This window comes from Calypte anna, chromosome 1 (assembly GCF_003957555.1).
Source record: "Calypte anna isolate BGI_N300 chromosome 1, bCalAnn1_v1.p, whole genome shotgun sequence".
In the NCBI taxonomy this organism is placed as follows: domain Eukaryota; kingdom Metazoa; phylum Chordata; class Aves; order Apodiformes; family Trochilidae; genus Calypte; species Calypte anna.
This window is the reverse complement of record NC_044244.1, coordinates 123,362,452-123,384,453: the sequence shown is the minus strand read 5'-3', so window position 1 is coordinate 123,384,453 and position 22,002 is coordinate 123,362,452. Positions and strand designations below refer to the sequence as shown.

The following is a 22,002-nucleotide window of genomic DNA, read 5'->3' as shown; positions in this document are numbered from 1 at the left end:
GTCAGTGCTAAGTCAGTGTCAAAGGTGCTCAATACAGCCAAAATGCTGAAGGATTTGTACTCTGGGAGAAAAGAAACCTTTGCATCCTCCAGGACACTGGACGGTCCTTTACAAGCAGCTTTTACCATTTGACACAGTTCCTGTTGGTGAGGAGCCCAGTGGAATAAACCTAATAAGTAAATGAGTTTTCTAAGATTGCCTCCAAACACAACACTGGAAACAGGATGGCTAATGGTCAGATCCTGCCTCCAGTGACAAGGGTAACTGTTCTGGGACTGCAGATCTCATATTTTCCTTCAACACACTCCCATTCTTTTTGTACAGTTACCCATCCATAAAACTTACTTTTACTAAGGCCCAGTTCTTCTGAAATCTGTCTGAATTGGATCACTGATTTAAATAGGAAGGGGATTAGAGCCCAGACATTACAATCTGTATATGTGGTTGACTTCAAAGTAATCCAGCAATACAGCTTAGGGTCTGGCACCATTTGATGCTCTCAATTCCCAGCCATACAAATAGGAAGCACAGGTCTGAATGGTTTCTGCCAGTTTACCACCACCTAGACATTCTCATCCAGGCTGGGTGCACCAAGCACAGCAACTGTTGTTTCAAGCACTGAATCTTTTCAAAAGCTTTCCAGGTGTTGCAAGAACATTCATCTGATGCCCTCTTTGATACATCTTGAAATCTACTCTAGTTTTATTATTTAAAAACTCCCAGAAGATTTCTTCAAAGGGCTGTGAAATGCCCTCATAAATTTAATGAGAGCTGGGCCACTAATCACAGACTACACTTTTGGAAAATCTGCCCTGTGCTGCAAGTTTTAATTTCAACAAATTTTAAAATTTTGCAACTTTCAGTGTCCAGATCATCTAGTCTGTAACTTTGGCTGTTAAGTAAAAATTACTTTTAATACTAGATCGTTGGCAGCCCTAGAGCTATAGATGACCCAGCTGTTTTCAACCTACTCTTACAGAGGCTGTGAAAACTTTTTTTTATTGCTTCAAGAAATGAAACTTTTCATGCCTGACCACTATTCCATCCAAAGGCATACTGCATATCAGCAAACAGAAGACATTTTACAGAGAAACTTTTGCATATGACTTGAAAGAAAGCCCATCTAGAACTGACAATTATGGATAGCTCCCCAGTGACATTCAGGAATAACACGGTTTGACATTCACATCTGGGACAAACAAGCAATGGGCGTATTTAAGTAATCATTAAAAATTAAATGCCTGACATGAGGCAGGTTTCAACTCTGTTCTGCTGCACACCTTCTGGAAATCTTCAATGGATATCACCTGAAGTCTTCTCATTTGCTTTGCCTATGAACAGAAGCTTTGTAATGGAGGTTTAAGTGTATGTGTTATCAGCAAAAGGTTCTCTTGAGGGAAAGTAAGTGAAAGGACATTCTTCTTGTCTTGATATTTGACGTTCAGGAGTAGTGACAAGATAAGGTAGGCACAGGAGTCTTTCAAAAAACTGCCAGATAGCAATGGCAGCATCTCACAAGGATGTGAATCGTTCATCATCTGCTGCAAAGACTCCATTAATGTGGCCTGCTTTTAAATCCAGTGATTCACAAGCAATCCCATTTTCTGCTGTTACTGTCACTTCATCTTTCTCTTCTAAACTTTCTCTCTCTGCTGACTCTTTATTCTTTCTAAAAACAAGAAAGATAAAATCATCTTATTCTGTTGACCTGCAGCACCCCATCACAATTCCACAGACATAAAACTGCACATTTAATCAGGAGTTTATTGTAGGTTATGTCCTAGAAGGCATAATCTCATGAACCCACGGATTGGAAGCCCTGGTTTAGTGGTTTGAGGTCAAGATTGAGAATGAGAAAAAATAGAGTAGACATGTTTGCAGATATGTTGTAAATTTTGCTTCACCTCCTTATTCTATAAAATGACCTGAGGGTGAAGAAGGAAAAGTCGGTGCAAACCAAAAGTGGAACAGTTCTCTAAATCTGGTATTGCTTTGTGTCAGGAAGGATCAATTTTTCTACTATGCAGACAAATTTAAATGTAATTTTTAACCATAGCCCTCAAATGGGGAGAGTTGAGCACCCTCACACTCCTTGATGATCTTCTCCAGAAGTTGGGTACTCTTAATGCTGCAAATAATTTTTAGTTTAAACTTCATTATTAGTCACCTTCCTACCCATTATTTTATACATTTTCCAGATCAAACAATTGCACTGCTTTCACTTTTCCAGGCCTCAGTTCTCACAAAAAGTATATTAAAATAGTTGCTGGATGAAATTTTCTAAAAATAGAACCACAAGATATAATGTAAAAATATTGGTCAGCATCTCACAACACTCCAGATTTAAATAAATATACCCATATATATCCAGATTTAATAAATTCCAGATTTATTCTGACCTTGTGATCTACAAGTTCATAGTTGAAAAACCTGCTGCACATTACAGCCTGCAGCATCAGCTGTTTCAGAGGATAAGAAACTCAAAGGTCAGCTCCACTGCTTCTTCCTATCCTGCAACTTGTATTTTAACAATCTGACTCAGGACGATCATAACAACCTGACTCAGTGTAACTGCTAATAACAGCAATATTAACAATAATAAAATTTTATTGACCTTTGGGAAATTCTTGGAATTACAAACTTGCTAAAGGTGAGGTAGCAGTGAAAACTTCTGATCTCTGTTTGCTGTATCTGTTCTTACAGTGATAAGAGGAGTGCTATTTAATCCAAAAACTGCGGGGGCAGAACATAAAAGAAAATACCAAGAAGCAGGTTCAAAAGAAATGAGAGGAGCCACAGATGTATGGAACTTGTTGCCATAGGAATTCAGAGGAGCTTAAAATTTCCATGAGTCCAAGGGAAGACTCAAAAATTCACTGGAAGAGAAAGCATTGTGTGTTACCCAATACACGATGATCAAATTCAGTTCAGGAATGTCCTCAGCTGCAAAAGCTGGGAGAGCAATAACAGGGGGGAAATGCTGTGTGTTCTAGCTCTGTTTTCACTCATCCCAAGGCAAACATATGGAAATCTGGGGGGGGGGGTAGGGGTAGACTTCAATCTAGTTCAGCATAGCCAGGCACTGAGGATATGCCAAATATATTATTGGGGAGGAAGGTGTCCTATTGCTTCAATGACAGGAGAAGAAACATAAGGCTGAGGACAGTCTGTCTGATCCAGCTCACTGAAAAGGATGACAATAACATGGATCAGGCAGCTGCAGCTTGAAATTTTACATGGTGGCAGTGATACACAGAAAAGTTCTAATAAGAAAATCTTTTAGCTCAGGAAATGACACATGAGTCTAACTCATTCCTGCAACTCCATTATAGGCCCATCATGTGGTTCCCTGCCATCCTGACTACAAATGGCCTGAGGCATGTGCTTTTGGGCTTATCTGAACCAAAGCATTGAGCTGGTACTTTAAAGGGCTATAAAAACAAAATGCCAGATTTATGAGAAATTAACACCATCCTTGGAGACAGATTTCCAACACAGCTTCCTAGGCAACAGAGCTGCCATTATGTCAGCTCTGGACAAGTTTCCAAGAAAAGTCATTACTGGACATGCTGAAGTCTTTGACAACCAGATCACATACTTAGGCATCCAAAGAAGAGATGAGCATTTTTATAAACCTCTTCTCTGATGTATGGCTCTCTTTCAAGAAACCAAATAGCCCAGATCAACCCTTTTACATCTCCAGTCTTTGCCACGGTAGACTGAATACATGCTTGGTTTACTCTCTCTCTCTTCCCTGCCCCTGCCTGAAGATGTCATTTATATGAAAGGAGTGTTAGAGTTCAAACACGGATGAATCTGCTCTGAGGAAAGGTTATACATAGAGACAGAGTAGGAAACAGAAGTGAAAAGGAGCATAACAACTAAAGGGACAAAAAGATAGAGAGGATGCCAGGTGACTGTAGGCAAGCAGCAACAAGCCATATTGCAGGTAGTACGGTGACACGAACATGTAGTTTATATCACACTGAGGGGAACTGCTCAAGCTCATCTGAGTTATTTTGAAAATAAAGGGGGAGAAATGCTGTCTTTCAGCCTGTTATGGAGCACAAATTATTATTTTAGCTTGAAAAAAGCATAGCTGTTAAGGATAATTTGTTTATATTAGACTTAATTGAAATGTTCAAAGACACCCTTTAATTTAGGCACTATGTAGACACATAGAGCCATAATAATGCATAGAGGGCATGTATGGGCTTCAGGTAGCAACATTAGTCTGCAGTTTTACAGAAAAGGTTTCCTAGGTTCAGCAGATGAAATACCCCAGTCCACTGGGTTATATATATTAAACTATCCACAGATCCCAAGTACCTAGCCAGAGTCTTTCCCCGATGGTATCTATCATCTATTTTTTGATGATTTTTTTTTTCTGAAACCAGAACAGGTTTTCAAATAGATACAACTCTTCTGAATACAAAATGTAACTGAAAGGATTCTGACTACATTACAAAGGGCTCTCCATAATAAGCATTTATCCTTCACAGTAAGTGTTATTTTTTCGATGTCTTTTAATGTTGCTCTTCAAGGTAATAAGGAGGCAGAAAGGAATACTCCACAACACATCACTTTTCATATATGAATCACTTGTTCTGATACATATTTGGAGATGCAGTCTACCCTATAGAATACAATTTTAATATTAACTAGTCAGCAGAAATTCACCTTTTTATCAGTTCTTCTGCTCTCCCTGGATGACTGTTGCTGCAGTCATAATTTTGTCTTAAACTAACCTCTGTGGTAACATAAAGAATGTCAGAAGATGAACTTCTATGGCAGAATCTTGGCTTACCTGAAAAATTTCTATTCTTACGCCCAACTCAAGGCCAACAGAGATGGCAGGATCAAAACTCCACCTACTCTCTGCCCTTCTACAACATGCTGACACTAGGGAGTTATGAATAGCTTTCTCTTCTTCACCAGTGCCATCACAGTGCAGAAACTGAGAGAACACTACTGTCAAACAGCAAAAACTCAGGCTCATGGAAAGATCTGGCTATGAACATGCGAAGGGCTGGGTAGTTTGGACTCATTGGGTCGTGGATGGTAGGTGAAACCACACACTGTTGATTGAGCAGGCCCTCTTCAGCCATCCATTAACCATTATTCTGTCCTCCACTTAGGCTTCTCAAACTGCAACAGCTAATATATTTTTTAGCCCTGTCAGCTTTTGACACTACTGCTCTGGAAAGGGAACAGTCACAGCCAGATTTCTCCCTCTTGGTAGCTATTTGGGTAGTCTGTGAGGAAGCTAACCTGTGGCACACGAAGCCTTGAGAAGAATGACAGCAAGTGCCTTTGAAAAGCTACCACCTCTAGTTAATGCCTCCAGGATCCTATTCTTATACTCCCTCTTTCCTTAGAGTATCTAAGCATTACTAAGACATCTATACTTATCACAGTTAAAAACATTAGTCCCTTTCTTCAGAAAAGGAAGCATGGGTTATTTTTACCTGTGGAGGGAGTGGGGGGCACAGCTATAATTTCTCTGAGGCTGATCTGGAAAGCAAAAGCAGCCCAGCTGACTTAACTTGCCAGCACTCAGTTAAAACAGAAGAAAAGCTAAGCTGCTTACTTCTTGTGTTGCCGAATCCCTCCAACAATGAGGAAAACAATTCCAGCCACAATGAGGCAAAGAACAACACCAAATACGATAAGCCAGGCAGGTGTGGAGGGCTCAACGGGAGGTGATAAGGTTGAGGTTATTTTCAGGAACTGCAGTGTTTTGTCACTCAGGAGGAAGGCACTGTTGATTCTGTTCCGGTTCATCCTTTATAAAAACACACATATGAACATCACAGCTCTTTCTAAAGGTATTTTATAATTTAAAAAGGTAGAAAAAAAAAAAAAAAAGTAATTTTCAGGTATATGCTCAAATCTTGCAGGGCTGAATATGATCCAGCCTGATGCTGGCAGGATTACACAGACCTTCACTTCAACATAGACCTTGTTAGGAATCCATAGACACCCATACACTAACAGAGTTTTGAACACAAGGCTTCATATATATTTACCTGAAAAAATTGTGAAATACAGATGAGACCTAAAGTACAATATTACTATTTATTTCTGGTTTGGACCATGGACTAAAGACATAGCAGGCTGTAATCTGTAAGGGTGGCTCTGTTTGCTCATGCAGCACTCAGGCTTAGCATGGGAGTGGCAGATCTACCCTGCCATGCTCAGAGGAGTTGCTTATCAGCACCCCTTGGTGCCTCAAACTGAACCATTCTGCATGTTCTGGGCCCATACATCTGCTCATGCTGTTGTAGATTTTCTTAGGTCCATGAGACACAGGATACAATTTGATCCAGAAGAATCCACTTATTGCCAAACTGCCCTTCTTCCCTACAGTATGCAGCTTCGGGAATTTGTATTTGCACATTTTTTCCATTATGAGAAGTGGAAAGTCTGGAAAATAGGCTTTTTCACGTGAGCAATATAATCACTACCCTTTAATGGATATCCTCATCCACACTTGCTACTATTAGACCATTTCCAAGTATTTCTGGATCTAAATCTAACCAGTCTTATGAGGCTTCAGAAGTGTCTTTCATTAGCTTTTTGATAATGTTAAAATTTTTGAGAAAATTTATTGTATATACTGGTCTTCAGAGATTCTTTCTGATTGTAGTTGTATGAGCTACAGCAGCTCCTTCTTGTATACAATTCAATTTATTTACCATAAAGCAAGTATGTCCTAAGAACAGATACATGGACAATCCAGGCAAGATTTTGCAGATTACTTCTCTTGGAAATCATAATGTTTGACTGTCCCTTGAAGAGGAAGTTTTTAGCCTTAATGGAGAGCTAACATTCCTGGAGAGGACTGAAAGCCATGGATATAAGACCCATTATACAGTAAGCCGTCTTTGATTTAGAAAAGATTTTCGTCCTTTTTGATATGAAAGGGTCATTGTGAACAGTTGAAATAAGTACTGTTGACCCTCGTCTAATGGCTGGGGTCACAGAATAATGGTCTGAAACACATGTAGGCAACTACAGGTGTATTTTGTGTTTGTATATGTATGAATATATCTTGTGTATAGTTATGCAAGATCTTGGTTCTCATACAGAGCTCTGAGGTGGTTTGCTTTCCTCTTTATTCTTACTCTGTAAACAATATACAGAAAAAAAAATTGGTCTATGGGTAGCATTCTTACATGCCACTGTAGTATGAAGAATTAGAATAATGATTTAATATGGAAGCCTGCAATCAGAAGGTACTGAATAAAAACTATTGTAGTCTTATGGACCACTTTAATTCTTGTTCCTAAGTTAGGTAGGAAATAAAACTTCTAATAAATAGCGTACTCTTTATCAAGTGACAGACAACAGTTAAAAATCAAACACACTATAACAGCATCCAATTTTTGTGGCAAACAGGGCGCATAAAAGACTTAAATAAATCAGCTTATGCTACTGAATGTATCAAAGAATAACAGAAATGCAAAAACCCTGCATTCCAGCACTCTTACAGAGAGCTTCAGTAAATAAATAATCTGCTTCCTCCACTAATGCTATGAAGGCATTGTTTGGTGTCTCTGTAGGAAAGAGTTTAATCTGCTCATAAGCTTAAAAGTTAATCTTTTCAAAAGAACGCATACTCATTCATCAGGAATTAGGCATTACACCTCTACAGAGATAACATGAATTCTCAAGGCAAAGCACAGAATGCCTAAAAACAAAGAGGTCTGTTTTTTCACTCCCTGCTTGAGAAGTGTATGTGTATGCTGCTTGGTGGGAGTCATCCCTATAAACAAACCCCTTATGTCTAGTTGGTGGACCATTGAAGTCAGATTACTCAATTTTTGTTTGCCCTCTTCATCTCCATGCTCTTGCCTTTATGGGCTAGAGAATGTGATATTTAGTAGAAAGCAAACTGATTTGTACCACATGGTACTTTGTACAATGAAGGCTCAGCTCCAGTATCAAATGGCATTCTAGAAAGAGCTGGTATGAAAAAAAATGTAAGATTGTTTAAGCCAAGGTGGGACGCAGCCAGCTCTGCTCATGAAGAGTTCATTCAAGCTCCTCTCATGTGAAAACTGACTTCTAAATTAAGTCAGTTTAAGTGTACTTGAGAAGCACCAAAAGGGAGCCAGGTGTAGAGGTGCAAGCAGAGTATTGCATCTGAGGGAGATGGCACTTTCACCAGGAAATGTAGGAGCTGGATGAGAGCAGTGTAGGTGCATACACTGGACAGCAAACTACAGGTAGGACCCTGGGAAGGGACTAGATTTCTTCTAAGCCTCCAACATTATGAGACATTCCTTCCCAAAGTTAGAATCCCCAGGCTCACATGCTTCACATTCTGTGAGACTTAAAATTCTTTCCAATCTCACATGTAAGGAAGAGTACACCCCTTGGTGTTCTAACTGCTTGTTCATCTAAGTTCATCCTTAAAGAGTCAGGGCACTCACTCATACAAGGCTCAGAGAGAGAAAGCATCCTTTGTCAACAAGGAAGAAGAACATGCAGAAGCAGTGACTGTACCTGATGGCTGCCTCTATCTCACTTCCAGGAACAGTTGTCACATTTTTGGAAGAATCCGTGACAACAAACCAAAATGACACCCGACCCGTCACATTGCAGAGCAGCACATTGGAAATTCTGCAGATAGTTAAAACAAAAATCATCATTAGATATGTTTGGAAGGAATTATTGAAATATTTTAGATTTTTTTACAATATTGCTTTCATCTGAAGAGGGAAAATCTATTTTTTAAAAAGTTAACAGTTCATGCTCAAGGAAGAATTATCACTCACAGTACTTCTTCAATATGATTTAGAAAAAAAATAAGTTTATTGAGAACAAACTTGATTCCTCAAATAAATTCCTGAGTCTATTACAAACTTGCATTGCCTTGGACATCTTTTAGGATAACCAAGGGGAAAAAACATTCTGGCATCCCAGTCATCAGGGTTGGGACAAAGGCTGTAAAATGGTGCAAAAGCATTGGTGAACTAAGAATTTTGGGCTTGACAGCTAATATCACAGGAACCAGGAATGGAGCATTCGTGATTTTCAAGTGCATGTAATCTTTCTATAGGATAAATTATTTGGAGAGGAGAGCAATGAAATTTATGTTATTCTTTTTGACATCTTTGTTCGCAGTGTCAGGCACAGAGTGAAGCAACAGCCTAAATTGAGACATTTTACTGTCTCTGGCCTATGCCCTTTAGCTTAAGCTATGACAAATATTTATCTTAACTGTTTTAAAAGAAGATTGCTCAGCTTTATGTTAAGTTAGTAGTGGAAGGGCACAAGCACACAGGCACACACAAAAAAGGGTGTGGAGGGTCTTTTAAATGCCTTTTTTCAGATTCTTACAAATTTGTTTTCAATCATTAATACTAGTAAATGGTGGAACTATTTGTAATGAGAAAAACATCATGGAATGACACCATCATGACTACTTCAACTCAAGAAATGAACACTGATCCATTAGAATCATAACAGTGACTAAGGACAGACGGTGCCCTTATGTTCTTCTATCTGTTCCCACTATATTCCCACAACAAAGAAACAAACCAGCTAAACAAATGTAATATACAAGGCTTGAATGAGGTGGTATTTATTACAGCATGTATCATAAAAGGACAGCCAAATCCTTTGGCTGATATCTAGAGATAAAAATGGGGATGAGGGGGGGAAATAGTTCTGTGTCGTTAATAAATAAGAGAGTAGATTTACACTAGACGTAAGGAAGAAATTTTTACAATGAGGGTGATAAAACAATGGAACAGGTTGCCCAGAGAGGTGGTAGAAGCCCCATCCCTGGGAACATTCCAGGCCAGGTTGGCTGGAGCTCTGAGCAACCTGATCTAGCTGAAGATGTCCCTGCTCATCACAAGGGGCTTGGACTAGATGGACTTTAAAGTTCCCTTCCAACTCCAACAATCCTATCATTCTAACCCAAGGAATCTGGTTCAAGCTTCAGATTTACTGTCTATTATCAAGCAAAAAGCCTGAAAGCTTGAAATTCAGAAAGTCCATGACTAAGACTTAGGATAATTTTTATTTCCAGAGAGGAGCCTGGAACTGTTTTACCTTTCTGCAAGACCTACTGGGTCACAAACACAAGACAGCCACTTTGTCTTGACAGAAGCTGCCTGAGATGATCTGTCTGCAGACACTACCTGCTGTTCTGAAGAATTAAACCCTGCAGTGAGCCAGCAAAGAGGAATGTCGCTGCTCTTTTAATTACAATGATGTCGGTAATGCTCATCACCAACATAATTGGTTTTGAAGTCGGGGCTGCCCATCATCATTTGGCAAGTTTTACCATTTACACCTCTCCAGCTGGCAGCCACCTACCCTGCCACACAGCTCTGTGGTGTAGTGCCATCTGCCGGATAATTACCGTCATTAATTAAATGACCTCCGGAGTGGCCTGAGGAGCCGGAAGAGAGAGGTTGGAAGGAACGTAGGGGAGCCAAAACTGCCAAAGAATGCATCGACTTCACCCGGAAAAGGAGGAGTTCGCTCTTAAGGCACTGGCTTAATCACAGTAGTTCATCTGGGATATTTTGAAGAAATATCTTCTTTACTGCTGAAAGCTCTTCTGCATGGTGCTTTGGGTACCCTGGGTAGTGCAGCTTTGTTTTACAGACTCCATGGAGAAATGCAATACAATGAAAAGCAGTGATTTTGCAGAGCTGCAATACCCACTTTCTACCTCTCTGGAAAAATGTCAGTTTTACAAATACAAGGAATTTTTATGGATAAAAGAGGAAAGCCATCCTCTGGCATTTGAAAAGGTTCACACATCAGTTTGCTGGCAACACTCAGTAGCTTAGTCCTTGCAAAACAAAAAGCGTAATATTTACGGGTGAGGGGGGACCCTCTACTTTTGGCTGGTGGTTGACAGCCTCTTGCAGACTTCAGGGAACATCTGAAATTTTATCTGCAGAGGAAGCTTTCTGCCAGGAGGATGTATAACAATAACAGATAAATCTTCAGGCTACTGCAGTTCTTAAAGCTGAAATTCCTGTGGTGCAATCAAAAACTGGTTCAGGTGGAAAATCTGTGTTCATGTTTCTCTAAGGATGTTCTCAAAATGGGTTGGGTGAGGAATGTTCAGTCCCCAAAGAGAAAGACAAATCTGGTAGACAACTGGCAAAACACCCAGACTTTCTCACTCTTCTTCAAAGACAGGAAGAGACTCTAACCTAGGGGCTTTCCCACAGTGTCAAGGGCTTTCAGGTTGAGACAGGGCAGCTGGTCATCATTTTGGGCAGCATTTCTCTACAGTACTGAATCAGTTAAGCTGCAAGGCTCACACTAGGATATGTAAATTTTGCCTCCTTTCTGCTCCCTGTTGTGTCTAAAATCCTTGCTTGATGATAAGAATCCAAATCCTGTCTTCACAGCCACTTTTTCATCAGTGGAATCTGAATGCTTTAAATCTTTTCAGGCTCCAAAGAGAATAATGCTGCTCATGAGAGGTTCAAAGGGGATTTAGTAAACAACAAAACAGTCCAACAAGCACCAATGAACTTTCTTTGCAGCAAGTATGATTTTTTTCCTATGCTACTTGTACATAGGTTTGATCCACAACATGCAGAACCATTAAAATACTGTGCCTTTACACTGCTTAGATTTCAGAAACCTGACTTCTTCATGTACTGTGCTAATTAGGTGTATTTGTTAACAAATATGTGGATATTGTTTTATTTCCTGAGAAAATTACAGATCTGTGTCATGAGGATTGGAAGGCTGCTATTGTCAGGGTGACAAGATCCTTGTCCTAGCCTTATGACACTATGGCAAAAGTCCAAAATTTATTGCCTTTAATATATGTAAATGAATACCAGGGAGTAGAGGGCAGGAAACCTGGATATTAAAGACTCCTTGGCCTGAAACACCAATGCTGTTCCTTATGGAGATTTACAGGATTATTTAGGGGTAAGAAAGAGTTGCCAGAGACTCAGAGGGATCTGGGTGCCTACGGTGACTCTTGGCTTGCAGGAGAACCACAGTCTCGTGTCCCAAGCACCTATCTCCAACCTTCCCAAAAGAATCAGTCTCCTTCCAACCCAGCAGTGCAGAGCTGCTGCTGCAAAGGAACATTATTTTCTTCCTTTCTGTGAACAGCAGCCATGGGATCACATTGATGTAACAGATTTAACTTATTTAATTTATTGCTTGAAATGATCACAATATTTTTAGTATCAAAATAGCCTGTCTTAGGAAGATGGATAATGTTGATGAATTTTTTCCAGTCTCTTTGTGAGGAAAACTGCAGGTTTTTTATCTAAAAATGGGGGGAATAGCCACCAAAAGTGGATTCTGTTACTGGAATGAAAGTAAATGTGATGAAATTCTTTTTTCTCTAAAGATTAACTAGTCTCAGTCCCAGAAGAGATGCATTTCATTTCAAATGAGTCACAGATTAGAAAAACCAGAGTTACTAACTCAGACTACAGATAAACATTTTTTAACACTGACAGATCAAAGGTTGGTTTACGTAGTTCATGAATGTATGTACTGAGAATTAATTGAAAAGCCATATGTAGAGCAGGAAATAAAGGGGCTTTATTTCTCCACTGAAAAAGAAGTATTTATTCTTTCTGTATTAATAATTACTGAGTAATTTGTATGTCTTGGATTTCACAAAAACATGAAAATTTGACAAGCCTTTCAATCATTAAACAAGGCTCCATGATTTATTTCATTTCAGTTTAGAAATTAACTTTAGAGAACCTGAGATGTAATGTGCAATCCTGCCCATTCTACATTGGGTCACTCAGTGGTTACACAAGGGCAAACCCAGCATCAACTGTGGTTTCCAGCAGCACATTCAAATGCTTGCATTATTTGTTGGCTTTTATCCAGTTTCAGAAGCCTAACAAAAGGTGACTTTGAATCTCAGAAATGATGGGACAGGCTGCAACAATGCACTGGACAAATGCTGATCCACTGGACAAATTATCTGGGGCTTGATCCAACTTGCTGAAGTTAATAGCATTTTGTGTCATGTGAGAGTTGTGGCTGTGAGGCATTGCTGAGAGTTATTGTGGCTGTGGGTGTTAAAGGGATGTCTAAAGGGAGGTTTGTTGCATCCTTGTTATGGCCTGGTGCAGAATTTACACCTTGGCAGAACCAGTATTTGGTTATGCAAAATGCTGGTAAATTTTTCATAAGTCTTTATTTTGACAAATATCTTCAATTAACCAGATGCAAATTTGGGGTAAATTTAGATGCTACAAAAATGCAGCCATAAGCAATTTTTTTTAATTTTTTTTGTTGTTGTTGTTCTTTCATGACAGAATAATTGATCGTTGATCTTTTACAGATTCCAAAGAACATCCATTGGCATTTTTCTGTAAAAGCTCCTGTAGGGTAATGTGATTTATTTGCCACAAGCTCCTGCTTCTGCTTCCCTCTTCACCGTACCACAAGGCCTTTAGCAGCTGTGTGAGAGTGTCACCTCTGTGTGCATGCCATACTGCTGTACCCTATGGGATCCTGAGTGCTCCCAAACCTCCTGATCTGTTGCAGAGTAGCTGGATGCCACTCCTTTCTCTGTACCCAGTTCCATCCAGTTGCCAGCCGTGGGGGTAGGGAAAGGAGTCCATTGCTTCCAGGACTGCTAACACAACGGAGGCTTTCATAGCTTTCCTGCTCCCATGTAACAGGGAGGTTACTTGGGGTGTGTTGTCAGGGTCATCTCTCCATCACTGGACCCTGAAGTCCCTTGGGATTTGAGAGAGCTCTATGGATAGGAAACTCCCAGTCTGTTGCTTAATAAGTCATTCCAGACCTCAGAGCTGCAGAGCTGTGCTTCAGATGACATGCTATCTACATCTAAGCCCAAAGGTATCTAAAAGTCCTAGAAAAGGTCAGTTATACTGCCAAAAGTTATGCCCTAGGAGGAAGTCCTATGCCATCTTAAAAAGAGGAAAAGATGCCCACACCTAGCTGTTTCCAAATATTACACTGCCTTCTTTGAAAAACACAGCAACAGGAAATTATTGATGTGTGCAGCCCCACCTCTAAACTGGAATAAGACTGGCATTATCATATTTGTCTGTAGGAAAAACTATCTTGATAGAAAAATGAATTAAATGAGCAGAGTCTGTGATTTCCCAGAGCGAATAGAGATGATTTCCATTAAAACTTTAACTTTCATACTGCTAGATTTTTTTTCACTCCTGCATTAAGATTTCTAATATTAGATGAGTCTGTAGAGAGCCACAGTGCTTGAAGAGGAAAAATATCACTGGCTTCTGACACAGGTATTTTGCTGTGTGAAAGCACCATGATTTGGAAGGAAGAGACCTGGGACTAAAATAAGTATACAAATGAAATCTTTATGGATGAAAACTCTGCTAATTCAGAAATCCAAGGAAAAGCCCTGCATAGTGACTTTTAATTATTAGCTTATATCTTAAACAAATTTTTGAAGCATCAATTTAATTGGGTGCAGTAGCATACCTGGCTATTTTTGTTAAGCTAGGTGTAATGGCTGTCTTGCCTTTACAACTCGCAAGGAATAAAAATGAAGCAACAAGGAACCAGTCCTGTTAGACAGACGGGGAAATCAACTTCTATTTAAGAGAAAGTGCAGAAACCACAATAATCATAATTTGAATATAGTTAGCTAATGCTTTTGCAAATGTGGAATATGCAATATAAGCCTGAAGCATTTTTTTTAAAAAGTAAATTGAGAACCTTCTCATTAGCCTACCAGAACCACAGATCTTTCCTTTAAGACTGAAAAACAATGAAAAAATAATAGGTCTATAGAGATACACTTACAAGGTTTCTCATTTAAGAAAGATAAGAACATACCAAAAATACAGCTTGCTAAATGGCCTGTCTAATCTGGTATCTAATTTCATAAGTAGCGAGGATCAGACGCCTGGAAAGAATATTCAATACCTCAGGGTAGATTTAATCCCAAAACCAATTAAAGGCTGATTTATCTCTGAACTGCAACATCTGAAACTCCTTGATCCTGGGTAACTCAACCGCGGCAATATTAGGGATAAAATATCACCCCAGCAGAACACAGCACTAGCAGAGCTATCCACCTTCCACACTTCTCATCAGTAGCATACCATGAAGCTGTGCTCTAAGAGAATCTGCCCCGAAGTTGCTTATTCAAGGATCTTCACTGCATTTCTTGACTATCCCAATGTGTCCTTTCGCCTTCTCCCAGTATGTCTCCAGAAAGCCCAATGTCTTACTGCCAGATTCTCCTAGGGTGAACTGGCACAATCCCACTGAGATCCACAGCTCTGTCTCTTCACTTCAGAGGGGATGCTGGCCCAAATATTGAACATGTCTGAAGACAGAGAGACTGTCATGTTTAACATATATATCTGTGTGTCAAAGAGAGATGCTAGAGCAGTTTGGTTTTAGAAGCTGAGTACAATGTATTCTGCAGTTCAGTAGAGCAGAGAATGGGCCACCACAAATAGCACTGTTAATATGTATGAGGCAAATCTGAGTAGACACTTACTGAGTTGTTCTCTTGCTGGAATATCTTCTCATTGAAAAAGCCACCATTGCCTTGAAGAGGTACTCTTCATTAGCATCCCAGGCATACTGTAAAGGAAGACAGAAAATAATCGGTTTCAGTACTAGTGCTGGCAGTGCAGAGAGGGAAAAGAGTCACTGAACCTGAAATGCTGTATTGATCAAGAAAATGAATAAATTATCTGATTGTGCTGTGAAAATAAACTCATGCCTATTATTTAGTGTGCACAAAAGACTTTTCTAATGGATGTTATAAAAAGCAATATAAAGTGCGAGGAATGTTTTCAAAAACCGAATTAATTGAATGTTTCTGAAAGCTGATTAAAATGGAAATACAAAGTTTCTTGTAGCAAAGACTAAGCATTTTGCTAGAATTCTCCCCACACAGCTACATTCATGACCTTGACTCATTTGCTGAATAAACTTTATTAAACTAGAAGGTTTAAATCCACTCTCAGAGATTATTTGGTTCTGCCCAAAAAATAAAATTAAAAAAACCCACAAAAAACTAAAAGCTAGTGTTGAAGATAGTCTCTGGGTTTTTAATGTCAAGACATCAAGAAATAAAATAAGATTATGGCCTTACTGCTACAGGACATCCCTGAAAAAAGAAGACAGACTCAACTATAGTCCAAATTACTACATCACACATGAGACAAAAGAAATAAACCAGCATCCTCACTAGTTAAATAATAAAATATCGACTCCAAAAACTGCTCTCTAAAAATCACACTGTCATAATTTCAGTTTTCTGAGATAGCTCCACCAAGTACCTCTGGGCTTTCATTCACATATGCAATTCTAATCACCTGTAAGAACTGCACCTATTACATTTTTATAACAAGAGGTATGACTGAGGCATACTGATTGAATTTCCCCTTTCAGCAGATTACAAAGATTAATAGTTTCTTGGAATGATATAAATGGAGGTTAGAGGCAGCTTTCTTCGGTCAGTCAGAACAGAAATCTAATCTTTAACTTTCAGCATTAAAAAAATCTGCACTGTAATCATCCAAACCAGAAACCCAACGGTGTGGATACTTAACCCTGTTGACAACTTGGACCTACTTTTTCATGGGCCTTTATAACACACTCAGAAAACAGCAATATACATCAAAATGGTAAGCAGCACTGAAATGCCAAATCTTTATTCTGATTTCAAATTTAAATTCTGAGTTAACATTTAAATTCAGATTTTGGATGCACAGAGGCTCAACCTCTCTGCAGAAAGAAGAAATCCAACTTACAGACATCAGCCCTTTTTTCACTCTGACATTCTGTGGGTTGGAAAGCTAAGCAAGGAAGAGGGCAGTCATTTAAAGGGCAGAAAGTCAGATTGATCATATTTATCATCCCTAGAAAAATGATGAGTTGCAAAATGGGCTGAGATGCAGTAGGACAGGGAAAACAACATTAAGCAACTGAGTACTCAGGTAGCATTAAAATCCAGATGCAGTGCTGAGAATCTGGGGCCTGACAACACTTCTGACTCGTGAATGAAGAGAGGTGTAAGCACACTGTGATAATGCATGCCAGCCTGGACATTGAAACTTGGAGAAAAAGAAAAAAAAAGTGAGACTCTGAAAAAAAATTATAAAAGCCTCTGTTTTGACCCCACTGCACTGATGAAAACGTGGCAGTAATGACAGCAACTGGTACTAAAAGAGATAATGTAGTAGATGAATTAATATAGATGAGAGCCATAAAACTATTTATCATTATTTCAGAGGCATCTGTATTTAAAACACAAAGCACAATTTGCAGCACTACAAGGGAAGATTCTCCTTTTATTGTGTTTGGTACTATTGACTGAATCCCTACATGACATGCAGCCTTTGAGAACAGGTCCAAAATGACAGAAAGAAATCATTTGCTATCCAGTGGATTAAACCAGCTGGAGAGATAATTTAATCAGTTGTCTTGAAAATGGATAATGATGAAGCACACTCCATTTCATGCTTCCATGGACAGAAATGCCATGCACCACTGCCAAATATATGCATTTGATAAGTTCATGAATTTTATCTTTAGTGTAGTACATGTACATATGCACAATGAATTATTATCAGATATTCAGATTTCAAAAATAATGCAGAATCCTAGAGTTTCTCTAAGTCAGAGTAACAAAAAGGGTATCTCAAAACAGGGAAGCACTTTAAGAAAGGCAGAATAAACAGAAAGCTGCAAGAAATGTGGGAGGAGACTGACAATGCTTCACAGAAATCAGGGGTCTGCTTGAGAAGAAGGAAATGCAGAATAGTTTCTGTGCAAAAGAGAAAGAATCCCTGAGAAAATGGTGGTCAGACAGGAGGCAAAGGAGATGGAGATGGCTGTGGGCTCAGTGTGGATAAGAACTCTACATGTCTGCATGCAGGGAGGAGGCAATATGAGGAGCAGAAGTATGGCAAAAATACCTTTAAGCCAGTTAACTGCATCAGCTCAGGACAAGAGGACAGAAATTGCCAAAATGGAATTTCTGATCATCATCTTTCTTCAGTCAGAAGGACAGGTGCAAAGAAACCTCAATCACTGTATTAGCAGGCTTTATCTGTTTCATCTTTATCCTCTGAACTGAGGCCTGAATTGAGGCCAATGGCTGAGGATGTTACTTCTGTTCTTATGTTCCTATGAAGTGCAGCTGTTGATGTCCTTTTTGTGCTGCTATAGAGGAAATGTATTAAATATCACTTGCAACCACACACTAGAAACATAACTCTCTTATCAATGGAATCTTACATGATGGTATCCAAAATACTGATATTTATCATCTTTGGTCTACAAACACAAAGACCTTGATTCAGTTGCACTTGCCATCTTTTATATGTTAAAGAGGAGCATAATTAGGCACATTTGACTGTGAAATCCAGGCTTAAGTGCCTGGTAGTAAAAGAAGAGGTTGATGAAATTAAGGGTGAAAGATGATAAGTGTAGGTTGTTGACAGGGTGAAATACTACAGTAGTGCTCCAAGGAAGACAAAATTTAAGCTAGGAGATGGAGAGTATAATATTGCAAGATAGCCCTGAGCAACCTGATCTGATTTCAGTGTTGATCTGGCTTTGAGCAGCAGCAGACCTTTCAAGATTCCTTCCCTCTTAAATGGCTCTGTGTTTAACTAGACAGCCATTTAGACTGGAATGTGGCTACTGACACACAAACACACTTCTAGGTCCCACTTGGTGGCAAGATGCACGTCAGCCTTTCTCCCCTCCATCATCTACCCTGGAAACAGCCAGAATACATGAGCCAGAAAGAAAATGCACCTTTGACTTTACCTAACTCCAGCCCCTGAGGTGTGATCTCTTTGGCTCTCATGGTCAAACAGACACAGAGTTACAAAGACTTTTCAGTGTATATCATTTCTGCTCAGTCCCTAGTTGTCTTTGGCCCTTTTGAATTAACACTCTCATAACCCCATGAGTAGGAAGCAACTCATGACTAGCAGCTATTCCAGAAGCCACTCATAAAGTTAACACCATCCTCCGAGAGATTCTTAAATCTCTTCCCTTCCATTTAGGCTTACAGGCACTGTGTTTCCTCCCACCAGTTAGCAAACAATGTCTCTGTCAAGTACACCCATTATTTGCAAATAAAATGATAATGTCTACATCCTTATTGTATCCGTGCTGCTCTTTCCCACTCTCTTGTGATAAGAACTGTATAAATACAATAAATGGCACATAGTGTAGCCCATCTTGTGAACAAATCAAAAAATGGTGTCCTGGCTTTATCAGCATCACACGAAGTTGATGGCATGCATTAATTCATGTGGAAAACTACACTAACATATTTCTTATGCCCTGAATGTACACTGGAGTTATCCTGCCAGTCCTAGAGCAAAATATCCACAGTATCAGGGTTTTCTTTTATCATCCAGCTTGAAGTAACTTTGAAATGAATGAAGATATTCTAATCTGGCTGAGTCCTAGTGTAATACAAAGACAACATTTACGCTTTTCTTGGATAAATAAATAAATAAAACATAAAGTTCAGTGCCCCAAATTCTTCAACCAAAATGAATTTCAGTTTGATAGCAGTTTCAATTTTCAGTTTTAGTCATTTGCAGAGAAGATTGCAATGGCTACGAAGAGGAACTATTACCTGTATGTTTAATAATTTGTTCATTTTTTTGTGGGTAATTTTGTACGGGATCATACCCCTTTCAGCATGCTGTTATTCTAAAATGCTGTTCCAGAATGTCCCGTTCTTAGGGCATCCACAAATTTTCTTATATGAAACAAACTATGATCCATATACAAAAAAAATTGACTCCTCAGTTTTCACTGAAAAAGTTTTTACATAAAGTGCTTTTAATATTAATTATTTGCATCATACTCTTTTTGGAGGAAAAGTAAAAAAATTCACAAAAGATAAAACAGAAACTTCTTATTTTACTACAGTTGGAGAAGTAAAAAACACTAAGAGTTAGCATTACTGGGAATGGCAATTTTTGGTGCTTACTACTATTTTGAAACAAAATTATATCAAAATATTAGCAGCTATCATCAAGAGAAGCTTCAATAATGACTATGGCATATTTTCAGCAATGGGATTACCCTACTTTTAATAAATTTGTAAGCAATTCAGGCTCTGACTACTGTTTAATTAGTCTCTCACCCAAGAGAAATTATTTCGATACAATTTTCAACAGACAAATACTTTAGCACATATTTTGAGTCTTCCTTCCCGTGTTGCATGGTTTATGAAGTTACCAGCAGAATTAGGTCGCTGCTGATGTTAGTTTAAATTACCTGAAATTTCAGAGGAATTTCAGAACAGCGTCTATCATCATAGGGAAATTCTCCTATCTGCAGTCTCCTATAACATGTAACCCACTGCTTTTTGTTTCCCAGGGCTCCTAATGTAATCAGACACCAGACTTTGAGTGGAGATGACTGTTCAAGACATTTCATGTCTAATTTTATGCTGAGCCCTGTAATACAGTGCAGATTTGTTTTAAGCATTCAAACCTTCAAATGAAGTACTGACCTCTTCCATATTTCATAGTGTTTTAGATCAGGAAGCATCATTTGGTCATCTAATTTCCCAATCTCTTGCATATCACAGAACCTTACTGCTCACACCAGTACTTCTATATCGAACCTGAGAACTTGAATTAAGCCAAAGTATTTCAGTCTTCATGAGACGAGTCTGCCTCTGGGCAGAGAAGAAAGGCCACAATCCAAAGCCCTACATCAGTAGGGAATTGATGACATATGCTTGAATGATCTCTACAGATCATGCTTGTTTGAGAGCCTGACATAAAGTCCTATTTAATAACGACTTAGCAATCAATTTCTGCTTCTCTTCCCAGACATGCTTGACTTTAGAATTAGCCTTCTCAAGCAGAAGTGCTTTTCCCAAAAATACGAACTTAGATTTATGCAGCACCTCCTATGCATAAAGTGCATCATCGCTACTGTTTTTCCAAGAAAAAAAAAATCATTGACAGAAAATTATCTTTATGAAAAGGCAAACTTTGCACTTCTCTTAAAGGATGCTGTTTTAAGCAATGGGATAGTTAAATGTCAAGAAGTGGATGCCTGGATCATGACTTGAGCGAGCTATTACAATTAACTCTTCAGAACAAACTGCTTGTGCTGCCTTCAGAAATTTTGGAGTGTATATGAGTTCTATTTTGGCAGATACTCAGTTAGGAAGAATATGTGAAGATACTTTACTTACTGCATTATCTCCCAAAGCTGTTTTGATACTAAGCCGTACTTTGAAAGCATTCTGTGCATCTGACACAAAGAGAAAAAGAACATGCATTGATAGTCAGCCAAAATAAAATATTAAATCATTTACTTCTGCAGTTATTTTACAAACCACAGCTTCTAAATGTGTCTTAACAGAGCACCTGGTTAGGAGAACAGAAGTTACTAGGCTGAAAAATGCCATAGGGCTAAAGATGACCTCTTTACAATAGGCAAGATCAACTTCTGTATTTAATTATCAAACTCATAAAGGAAGGAAGGACATGCTCAGCGTTTCAATCTTCAAGCTGGAAACAACCAGTTAAATTAAAAATCTGAGGTGCTGACAGCTTTGTAAGCATAAACTCCTAGCTACATCCATCTGAAGAAGGAAAGGAATCAGCTCCAAAACTTACCTGGCTTGCAAAGCTCAGCATGAGCAATGGCAACTACAGAGAGAGAAAGCAGCAAAACCCGTAACATCCTGTCAGTGTGAAAAGGTTGAGGCAAAAAGAAGTGAGCCTCCCCTGTAAAGCACTCTTAAACTTTCTGTGACCCAGGATTAAAGCATCAGCAGCACAAGTGGGCAACCAAGTAAAAGGTTTAATAATTAACCCCCGTTATTTTAACTAAAACGGGCACTAGAAACAACTGTCTTCTGTTAGATATTTACTACCATTCTCTGTAGTAAAAAAACCCACAACACACTAAAAAAAAAAAAAAGAAAAAGTTTTTAATTTTCCTTCTTAATTTTTAGAATAATGCAATACCTCATAAAATGCTCCAGGCCAATCCTTTCCACCC

General features: G+C 38.9%; 1 protein-coding gene across 4 annotated transcripts; it reads right to left on the bottom strand.

The window, feature by feature from the left end:
• Positions 1-843: 843 nt before the first annotated feature.
• Positions 844-21,720, bottom strand: CLTRN (collectrin, amino acid transport regulator). Of its 4 annotated transcripts, none has more exons than XM_008494776.2 (6): positions 21,615-21,720; positions 21,188-21,246; positions 15,488-15,573; positions 8,512-8,628; positions 5,591-5,785; positions 844-1,669 (listed from the first exon to the last, which is right to left on the bottom strand). In XM_008494776.2, the coding sequence occupies exons 1-6, from the start codon at positions 21,679-21,681 to the stop codon at positions 1,513-1,515; spliced, it is 681 nt and encodes a 226-aa protein (XP_008492998.1). In that variant the 5' UTR covers positions 21,682-21,720; the 3' UTR covers positions 844-1,512. The 4 variants fall into 4 exon arrangements, with proteins under 4 accessions (XP_008492998.1, XP_030312226.1, XP_030312220.1 ...); XM_030456366.1 differs by having other exon boundaries at positions 1,549-1,665; XM_030456360.1 differs by lacking the exon at positions 844-1,669 and adding an exon at positions 2,623-2,876.
• Between the last annotated feature and the right edge of the window lie 282 nt (positions 21,721-22,002).

Coding starts and splice junctions, on each gene's coding strand:
- CLTRN (XM_008494776.2), bottom strand. CDS start 21,681: ATGTTACGGGTTTTGCTGCTTTCTCTCTCTGTAGTTGCCATTGCTCAT. Junction 15,574..21,187: donor CAGCTTTGGGAGATAATGCA/GTAAGTAAAGTA, acceptor CTTCCTTTACAG/TATGCCTGGGATGCTAATGA. Junction 5,786..8,511: donor GAGATAGAGGCAGCCATCAG/GTACAGTCACTG, acceptor GTTTTTATAAAG/GATGAACCGGAACAGAATCA.